Raw genomic sequence first — 11,039 nt, 5'->3', positions numbered from 1 at the left:
AATTCTTTTTTTTTAATTTTTTTTTAACGTTTATTTATTTTTGAGACAGAGAGAGACAGAGCATGAACGGGGGAGGGTCAGAGAGAGGGAGACACAGAATCTGAAACAGGCTCCAGGCTCTAAGCTGTCAGCACAGAGCCCGACGCGGGGCTCGAACTCACGGACTGTGAGATCATGACCTGAGCCGAAGCCGGCTGCTCAACTGACTGAGCCACCCAGGCGCCCCTCTTATTCAGTAAATTCTTATTCAGTTCTTCTTAAATGCTTGGTATTTTTCTGGACTGTAGAATACTACCAGCAAAAGCAAGTTAGGATCCATTCATTAACTAGTTGAGAAAATGGGAAATGAGAGCTAAAATTGAAGGAGAATTCAAAGATTCTGGCAGTAGGGGGGTTGTTTTTATTTTTATTTTTACTACTTCATATTATACAGTCTCAGATATTTTATATAGTCTAAGTAAAATTGATGTGTTAAATGAGACAAAAACTACTAGAAGAATCAAAAATAAAAATGTCAAAGTACAAGAAAAATTTAAGACTAAATAATTCTTAAAATTGGTTTGTGTGTTCCTATCTCATAAGATTAATTCAATTTATTTTTGACAATTAAATGAATTTTCACAACATATATGAAGTCAAGAAAGTACAAGTAATTTGCCAGGCAGATAGGGTTGGAGGAATGGAAATAGTCTATAGTATTAAAGACACATGGCAGAGGTCCAGAGACTCAGAGGCTCTGTGCACCAGGACCCTTTTAGTTCCTTTTGGCCTGTTGGTTCATCTGGCCTGATAAAGTTTTTGAAGAAGGTATCATGCTAACAAAAAATTAAGCTGTCATGTTTGTCATTGTCAAATTGTGTAATCATTATCAAAATTATCATCTTATTTATTTATAGGTGTTTTTGTATAGTAGAGCTAATGACCCTTTTTCCAATCACATATTTTTTAACTTTTTAATTCATCATTTTTCTATAGAGGTTTAAAAAATTATGCATGCATATTTATTAAACATTCTTTATAGTTTCTGAGGTTTTTGTCATGCTTGAAAAGCTTTCATACCCCAATGTTATTTTTTTAAGTTCTCCCACACTTTCTTTCTAGCATTTTATTATTTAACTGTGTTTACATTTAAATACTTACCCTTCTGGCATTTATTTTTCTCTCATGTTTTCATTGTTTTTATTGAAGTGAAATTCATATAAGAATGTAATAATTTTCAAATGAACAATTTAATGGCATTTAGTACATTCCAAAACATTTTTGTCGTGTCGAAAGGAACCCTGTGTGTCCATCAAGCAATTACTCTCCATTCCTCAGCCCCTGGCAACCACCGGTCTGCTTTCTGTCTCTATGGATTTACCTGTTCTGGATATTGCATAAAAATGGAAGCATATAGTATATGACTTTTTCTGCCTAGCCTCTTTGGTTTAGCATAATATTTTTGATAAATATTTTGAAATATCTTCCATTTAGCATAATATTGAAGCATGTGTCAATACTTCATTCCTTTTTATGGCTAAATAGTATTCCACTGTATTATATATGCCACAATTGGTGGGTATTTGAGTTGTTTCCACATTTGGCTATTGGAAATAGTACTACTATGCACATGTGTATACAAATATTTGTTTGGGTATCTGTTTTCATTTCTTTTGGCTTTATACCTAAGAGTGGATTGTGGTATTTATTTGCATGTAAAGAATGAGATATAAATTCAGCAATTCCTTTTTTTTTTCCCAAAAGGTTAGTCTTTTGTTTAGTCCCATTTCTTATTATCTTTCCTTTACTAATTTCCCCAATTAATGTTTCTTTTGTCATATCATGTCGATTAATGTTTCCTTTGTCATATACTAATTCCCATATGTACTTGGGTTTATTTCTTTTTTTTATGTTTCTTTTTTTATGTCTTTTTCTTTCTTTATTTATTTTAATTTACATCCAAGTTCATTAGCATATAGTGCAACAATGATTTCAGGAGTAGATTCCTTAATACCCCTTACCCATTTAGCCCATCCCCCTTCCCACAACTTCTCCAGTAACCCTCTGTTTGTTCTCCATATTTAAGAGTCTCTTGTGTTTTGTCCCCCTCCCTGTTTTTATATTATTTTTGCTTCTCTTCCCTTGTGTTCATCTGTTCTGTGTCTTAAAGTCCTCATATGAATGAAGTCATATGATATTTGTCTTTCTCTCTGACTGACTAATTTCGCTTAGCATGATACCCTCTAGTTCCATCCATGTAGTTGCAAATGGCAAGATTTCATTCTTTTTGATTGCCAACTAATACTCCATTGTATATATATACCACACTGTCTTTATCCATTCATCCATCGATGGACATTTGGGCTCTTTCCATACTTAAGTTATTGTCAATAGTGCTGCTATAAACATTGGGGTGCATGTGCCCCTTTGAAACAGCATACCTGTATCCCTTGGATACATACCTAGTAGTGCAATTGCTGGGTTGTAGGGTAGTTCTATTTTTACTTTTTTGAGGAACCTCCATACTGTTTTCCAGAGTGGCTGTACCAGTTTGCATTCACTTCGGTTTATTTCTTAACTGTTTGTTTGGCTCCTTGTTCTATTTGTCTGTGTGACAATACCACAAGTTCTCTTTACCTCATATTCACATAATTATCATTTTAAGTTTTAGACAAGAAAGTCTACTTCCTACTCTCACTCTCATCCCCAATTATTCCTTTTGTTATATTTTCTCTTGCTAGTTCCATGTGTTTATTCCAGGTAAATTTTTCCTTTCTTTTCATTAATGACATTATAAATGTCATTAATACCTTCTTGACATTCACATGGAAAATTATCATGTTAATTTGTGCTTAAGAAAATGGTCAAGGGGCACCTGGGTGGCTCAGTGGGTTAAGCGTCCAACTTCAGCTCAGGTCATGATCTCATGGTTTGTGAGTTCAAGCTCCACATCAGGCTCTCTGATGTCAGCTAGGAGCCCACTTCAGATCCTCTGTCCCACTCTCTCCCTGCCCCTCCCCTGCTCGTTCTCTGTCTCAAAAATAAAGATAAAAAGAAAGAGAAAGAAAGAAAGAAAGAAAGAAAGAAAGAAAGAAAGAAAGAAAATGGTCAAGAATCCCATCTCTAAAATGGAAATGGCTATTCATTGTACACTCCAGTGCAGTTAATAAGGGGCACTGTGGTAAATGAGGTTTCACATTTTTAGGTAGACTGTGATTTTTTTTTTTAGCTTTGAAATCTGAAGGAGATGATTACTATATTAATGGCGCCTGGACTATTGACTGGCCTAGGAAGTTTGATGTTGCTGGGACAGCTTTTCACTACAAGAGACCAACTGATGAACCAGAATCCTTGGAAGCTCTAGGTCCCACCTCGGAAAATCTCATTGTCATGGTAAATGTGTCTTTGCCTCTTAATTTCTACTATTTGTTATTTGCCCTGTGAGATACTGAGGAGCAGGCTTTATTATCTCTGTTTTACAGGTGGTGAAATTAAAGATAAAAATCTTTATCTTAATAAAGATAAAATGGTTTGCCTAAGGATATAAAATTTGTGTAAGGTTAGGCCATATTGCTCTTTCCATATGACTATTTTCTCAGTGCCTGCTTGAATAATATTTTTATAACCAAACAAGGCAGATGAGGGAAATGTCTCTAAATTACCCATGAAAATGGGGGGAGGAAAATTCAATATAAGTGCATGTGTTCCAAAAGTTATCTTAAATTTCCTATGAGACTTACTTTATGACATTTTCTTCTTCGAAAGAAATGATAAATATCTGAATGAAGCCTCATTGTATTTTAACTATCTTCACCAGTTGTTTTCAATGGCAGGTTCTGCTTCAGGAACAAAATTTGGGAATTAGGTATAAGTTCAATGTTCCCATCACTCGTACTGGCAGTGGAGACAATGAAGTTGGCTTTACATGGAATCATCAGCCTTGGTCAGAATGCTCAGCTACTTGTGCTGGAGGTAAGACACCCACTAGGCAGCCCACCCAGAGGGCAGGACGGAAAGCACAATATATTCTGAGCTATGCTTTGTGTTTGCTAAAGAAGCTAATTGGAAACATTTCTTGCAGGTTTGCTTCAAGCTGTAATTTAGCAAAAGAAACTTTGCTTTAATTATATTATATTCCGTTTGTTTTTAACCTCGTGTAATTTGTACAGATTTGTTGGTAAAATACATCTTGGCACAATGAGTGTCTCTGCTGGTGCTTCTCCCAAGACTATCTTGAAGGTGGGCTGTTTGCTTTTCGTGAACACATTCTTGGTAAAGAACATCAAGAGTTTTAAATAAGAAAATGAGCAAGAATCAGACGGCACAGATGCAACTTCTTGTAATGGGGGATGAGAATGTATGTCTGTGTGCTAGCGTGTTTGTGTTTGTGTGCTTGTGTGTTTCCCACAAACCTATTCAAACTCCCTTCTCCAGCCATCAAAGTTAAGGGGCTATATACTGGGATACTACAATAATTCCTGGTGTCTGGGTCTCTGGGTTGATGATGTATGCTGACCCCATTATAGTCCCTCAGAGAGGTAGCTGCTAGGCGGTGGTTGGTGATGTGTTGGTTGTCCCATGTGCGTTTTTCATGGGTGCCTTTTCCCCACAATTTACTCTATTCCTAATCCTCCTCCCTCTAGTGGCCACCAATGCAATTCTTTACCTCTGGCTGGGAGAGCAGGACAGTTGGCTTCCTTCAAAGCCAACACCCTTGCTGCTGCATGGACTGGTGAGTAGAAGTGCTGTGCAAGCAGCATCTTCCTTCTCTCTGGAGACTAAATGCATCGCCTCCACCGTACACCTTGGTCCCAATAGACGAGGAAACGACCCTATCCGTCAGGCCTAGGCTGGGTTAGAGTACCTCACCATTCCAAAAAGAAAGACTGATTTTGAATAGTGATATTTAGAATGGGAGGAATAGAAGTAAAGTGAATCACCCCATTTTACCCCATTGACAATGTATTACCTATGTTCCCTTTCTAAACTGCCCAGAAACATATGATTTAACGTGGACTTTACCCTATCTTGTCTGGTACTCACTGAATTTCTAAACACCTCTGATTCTCAAGGCTGGAATCAGAGAAATTATTTTCTCAGAAAGATTATTATATAATATGTTCAATATTTTCAGACTCATACAGAATTAAATCATTGCTTAGCTATAACTCCAACTTCAGCAGTAAGCAGTATATAAAACATCAAAAAACCCACAAATTAATACTACTACTACTAATAATAATAATAATTTCTTCTCCTATGTGAGGTGTCATAAAACATGGTTATATATAATTTGTGGCTTATTTTAGAAGATCTCTAGTTCCCACCCATTTTATGTGTGAAATGGCTAGTGATTTATATTGTAAAGTTCTAAAAATGATAAAGCATTACTATGTATTTTAATAAAATAAAGGATATTTGAAATTAATTGTTCAAGTGAATGCCATTTTATTATATTTTGGTGGCATTTATACAGATATGTTTCTTTGTTCCAATAAATTCATTTTTATTCAATCTGTAAGCTAACTTATCCCTTTCACATACCAAAAAAAAGTCTTTATGATATCAGTATATACATGATTAAGACCCTGGAGTATAAGGTAGGATAAAGTTGTTAAAGAAGAGTTAGAATAAAGTTTAGGAAGTCTAATGAGGAAAGTCTAACTGTTGAAGTTGGTTAGCTCAGAGGAGAAAAGGTTGAAGAAAAGTATATTAGTATCTTCAATTCTGTGACAGAATGTTGAATGAGAAATTCTTAGTGCCTGTTCGTCTTTGTACTGAAAATTGCTATATTTGGGGATGATTTAGACACAGTCTTGTCTGAGGCCAAGGAGGGATTAAGTGAATTCTCAGTGTTCCTTCTAACCCTAGGATTCTTTTGTTCAAAAAGGAGATAGTTCAACAAAAAGGGTGGGGGTTAGGCTGTAAGAACTGAATTTAGAAGAAAAACTTTGTATTCGAGATGTATGAAAAATCTAAAGGAGTTTTATTCTTTTCCATAACACTGGCATCGAGAAATCATAATACAAAAATGATTTCTTGTGGTAGGGGATAAAACAAAAAGAAAAACAAAGAGGGAGAAAAGCCCCTGGAAAGAGAATTTTCTGTTTTTTGAACTTCTTCGTTTTGTTCTGGAGCCACTGGTCCTAGATATTTGAGGTGGTTCTGGCAACTGGAATTCTGCTCACTTGTGTGTGATTATGACAGCAGTCATGAGGCCATTGCCTTCTTTGGAAGAGACACGTACAGTACTTGTTGGCAGGGATAGTGTGAAGAGCTGCCATTTGTCTTGCTTGGTAAGTGGTTCTCAAAGTGTGGTTGCTGGACCAGCAGCATCAACATCACCTGAGAATTTATTAGAAAGTGCTAATTTGGGGGCCCCACCTCAGACCTACTGAATAGAAACTGTGAATTGGCCTCCACAGTCTATGTTTTAACGAGCTCTCCAGGTGATTGTGATGCTTGCTCGAGTTTGAGTACTACTGATTTGGTTGACTGAGAAACTGAATCCTAGACACTTAGAATCTCTTCCTCCCTCACTGACATCTGTGCATCTCCCTAGACTCACTTTGCACCTAGAATACTATCTGGAATATGCTAGGCAGTCAAGAAAGGTTTGTAGATGAGTGGATGAGCAAAAGGAACTAATTATTCTGGCAATTATTTATTCGTGCTAGTTTTTTCCAGTGTAGGAAATGAGAGTTTGGAATTGTTAATTTTCTTAGGAGGTGGCAGTTCTTAATTGGGATGTTTCACTTTGATCTTTCTAGGGTGGTGTTGGGTGTCTTGAGGACACCAAAACCTTTAAAAATGGAAAAAAGATTAAACAAGAAAGGTCTCAAAGAACTTTCTATTGCAATCTCACAAGACTCTTGGTGTCCTCACCTATGACTGTCCTGCATATGTTTTATTAGTGGTAAATGACAAACTTTGAATTTGGGAATGATGTTGATAGATTTCTCATATGATATCTTTTAAGATAAGAAGTTTTGAGACTGTTTTTCTCTGTTGCTTAGCAGACCCAGTGACAAATCTAATGCTGTAGGAAACATTGCTGGTGATTCAGTCTAAGTAATGGTCTTTTCTCTGAGTAAATGATGAAACACTTCCTTGGCCTGAATAAGAGCATTGAGATGCTATGGGGTGTTGTCTTCAGGATAAAGGTGATTTTTAAGATACAGTTGTGACTTTTCCTGAGAGAAATCCAAGTCCACTGAATTAAAACGTAACTATCTTCTGAACCACTGTTAACTCCTCCTAGAGTTTTGTTCCTTTATTCCTTATCCAGAGTGTTGCACAGATAAATCTGTGATTTATCTGATTCTCAAATTTATATCTTACCATTATATTCATGATTAATGTGTTAGTTGATAAAGTTGGCTGGGTAGAGAGAATTATATTATTATTATTATCATTATTATTATTAATGTTTTATTCATTTTCTAAGAGAGAGAGAGAATCTGAAGCAGGCTCCACGTTGTCAGCATGGAGCCTGATGTGAGGCTTGAACTCATGAACCGTGAGATGATGACCTGAGCTGTAGTCAGACGTTTAACTGACTGAGCCACCCAGGCGCCCCTAGAATTGTATTATTTTTAAATACAGAGATTTAGGGGCTTTCTTTAAAGTAGTAATTTATGCCACTGTATCTTTGCAGTACAGCTTTTAAAGATTAAAATAACAAATATTATGTATTCATTCTTTGATTTTAGTCATACATATTTGCTTTTTCCTAATATTTGGCTGGATATGTGGTCCTCAGATTTGAACATCAAAATCACCTGGATGTCTTGTTCAAACAAGATTGCTAGGTTCTGCCTCCAATTTCTGAATCAGTAGGTCTGGAATAGACACCAAGAATTTGCACTTGTAATAAGTATCCAGGTGCTACTGATGCTGGTGCTACTGGTTCAGGAACCATACTTTGAGAAACACTGAGCCAGACACTTAGATTTCATAAAGTAAATGCTTATTAAAACAAAGTGACAAATCATTGAGGTGGTAATCCATATTACAGTTGTAACCTACCTTATAGCTAGTCTTTTTAATGATAAATGGTTCCACTGCTCAGCCATGTAATAATAAATAAAATGTTATAGTTTATAAAACATTTTCTGGCACCCTGTTATATTTGATCATAATCAACAGCACCATGAGCCTAGGCATTGCTGTTATTATTCCTATTTTATAGATAAAACGAAGTGAAGTAACTTCCCAAAATCAAGACTTATAAATTGAATGTCTAGTGATTTTTATTTTTTTTAATTTTAATTTTAATTCTTTATTTTTTTGAAAGAGGGGGGGTGTGAATGGGGGGGGGGGAGCAGAGAGAGAGGGGGACAGAGGATCTGAAGCCTGCTCTGCATAACAGCAGTGAGCCTGATGCGGGGCTCAAACTCACAAGCCACAAGATCATGATCTGAGCTGAAGTCAATGTTCAACCAACTGAGCCACACAGGCACCTGTGTCTAGTGATTATTTAAATGTAACATTCTCTCTTATTAAAGATGGTCCCTTATGTTGAACAGAGCTTTACCACCAGTTGGCCACCTCCATAGAGCAACATGATAGATATATCCCTACTCAAAAAAATCTCCTTCACTAGTTTGAAGTTTTATTTTTTCAAATGCTTTACCTAAAGGAATGGTTCTTAACTTTGGTCCTACCTTCAAATCACCTAGAGAGCACTGAAACTTTTGATGCTCAGGCTTGCCCCCAGAAATTCTGATTTAATTTGTCAGGAGTGTGGCTGGGGCATCAGATTTTCAAAAACTCCCTAGGTAGTTCAAATGTGCAGCCAAGGTTAAGAAATACTGCCATTGAACAAACTATGCATGTGCAAAGACTGCATAGTGGGTTGGGTTGGCTTTCCCACAGCCCTTGAGGTATATTGTAAGAGTCCTAGCCATTATCATCCATCTTCCATTATTCTGAAAAAAAAAAAAAATTGCACATTTTGGCTACAGCATTTGTGGTAGAATATATTATAATATGAGTCATATCTACTTCTGTATTTATTTATTCATTACTAGACCTCAACCACAGTCTTCTTTTTCCCCCTTCCACCCCTCTGCCTGTAGGTTGCACTGTATGTAGTCATATACTTTGTACTAACACATTAGAAATCTACAAATCTGCTCTGTGCTTTTTATACTGTTAGATACTTAAAATTAAAAATTTTACTGGGTTATTAAATAAATTTAGTCTTAGTAGAAAAAAAAATACTGCCATTGAGGCTGATGGAAAGTTTAGTATTCAAATAATTTACATTCAGATGCAAATACCATTAGTAGCATTAACTCACATCTTTGTTTTTAATGAGCTACTAGTTAAATGCAAACATAATGAGATTTATTTATAAGTATCTGGGGTTGGAAAGTAGAATGGGACATCAGAGGAGAAAGTAAAAATGTAATAGAATTCCGGTTAATTTCATAATTTTCTTTAGTGTGGCCATCAGATTGGATATGCCTTTAGAAAGGTTTTTTTTTTCTTCAGTTTATTTATGTGCTTTCTTCTTTACCTGATGGATCATTTATAAGCATCTAATCAATGCTTTTAAAACTAGCTGCAACCGTGCTTCTCAGTCTTTTGGCTAAGATCTAGTGAAATTGTGCTAAGTAGGTTTTCTGAAGTTCTTCCTCTAATTTGAAATTTTTGTGGTACTTATGGAGTTACAGTGAATAAGTGGTTGTACACTCAACCAACTTTAATTTAGACCCATAAGTCAGAGGCATATGGCTCCTGTTTTAACTGAATATTTATGAAAAACAATAACATTCTTTTTTCTCCTTGTGCCATAGTTCTAGAGAAGGTCATCTATTGTTACAGGAAATTTTTGTTTCATTGGGGAATGAATCTTTGCAAAATGCAAACAGACAGTATTCATGATCATTTCCTTCCCTACATTTCTGGATGTGCTCTCATTTCCCATCATTTAAACCATTTTCTTTCTACCCCAAAGTCTCTTTAACCCCCCTCTTATTTGAAGCAACCCTTATGTTTTAAAGCAAAGCCTCCAAAGCCAATTAACTGAGAGTCCATGCTGTATTGTTGCATTCAAGTTTGTACCTGTTCTGTTAAAAAGAAAGTCTTAAGAATGCTTTGTTTGTGATACAAAGAAAAGTCAGAAATACATAAATATTTACATTAATTACATTAATTTTAAATTTATACCCTAAATATACAGTCTTTGACCTCCAGTTGGCTCTATTGACACTTCTGACTATTTTCTCTAAATTTGTCTAGGGTTTTCTTTCTTTCTCTTTATGTGAAAGTACAAAGATTGCATACCAAAGAACTCATTTTGGTCAAGTTTCTGCTGGCAATCAGAGGCATCTCATTGTTGAACACTGCTTGGCAGGCAGGTCAGGGAGAAAAGATAAGCTAAAGCTATATTAAGATTGAGGAGGAGGTGGAGGGAGACAGGTTTATTTTTATAGGCAATTTTGATTTTATTTGGAGATCAAAATAGAGATTTTTCATATATATACTACAGGGTTATTCAGGAATGTTTCTGGTCAATTGTTATTGACCACTTAAAATTTTACCATTATTTTTCTTTTACATTTACATAGCCTAATCAAATTTTCTTATATATTTCATGCTTATTTTATTTATTTTTCTTTTTCTTCCCTGGATGTCATCTTAAGCCGTGTGTGTGTGTGTGTGTATGTGTGTGTGTGTGTGTGTGTGTGTGTGCATGAGTAGCATATAGACTTAGAAAATATTCTATATGTTTCTTCTTTCTCACTAGAACAGTTTTTTTAATTGACCTTTTTTTATGATTTCACCTAATTCATCTGAATTCTTACACATATAGGACCTGGTTTCTACTCTTTAATATTTTTAAGATGCTTTACATAGTTTCCAACCACTACTATTTTGTATTTTCCTGATGTAGGCCCATATTTTTCAAACTGCGCTATGGTGCCCAGAACACTGCAGCAGACTCACAAAAGGCACAGCAAAATATTGTATATTTTCAATGGTAACACAGTGACATCGGGCATATACCACACCGATTATTACTAAGTTGTTTGGACCTAACTACTTAATAA

At 35.8% G+C, this 11,039-nt stretch overlaps 1 protein-coding gene across 1 annotated transcript in view; it reads left to right on the top strand.

Annotated features, from left to right (window-relative positions):
- Positions 1 to 11,039, top strand: part of ADAMTS6 (ADAM metallopeptidase with thrombospondin type 1 motif 6) — a 79,574-nt gene that overhangs the window by 19,575 nt on the left and 48,960 nt on the right. The window contains exons 7-8 of the mRNA XM_049648884.1: positions 3,209 to 3,372; positions 3,813 to 3,951. Coding sequence (XP_049504841.1) covers positions 3,209 to 3,372; positions 3,813 to 3,951 — 303 coding nt within the window. The remainder of the gene's footprint in view (positions 1 to 3,208; positions 3,373 to 3,812; positions 3,952 to 11,039) is intronic.

This window comes from Panthera uncia, assembly GCF_023721935.1.
Source record: "Panthera uncia isolate 11264 chromosome A1 unlocalized genomic scaffold, Puncia_PCG_1.0 HiC_scaffold_17, whole genome shotgun sequence".
Lineage (NCBI taxonomy): Eukaryota > Metazoa > Chordata > Mammalia > Carnivora > Felidae > Panthera > Panthera uncia.
This window is presented reverse-complemented; position numbering and strand designations above follow the sequence as displayed.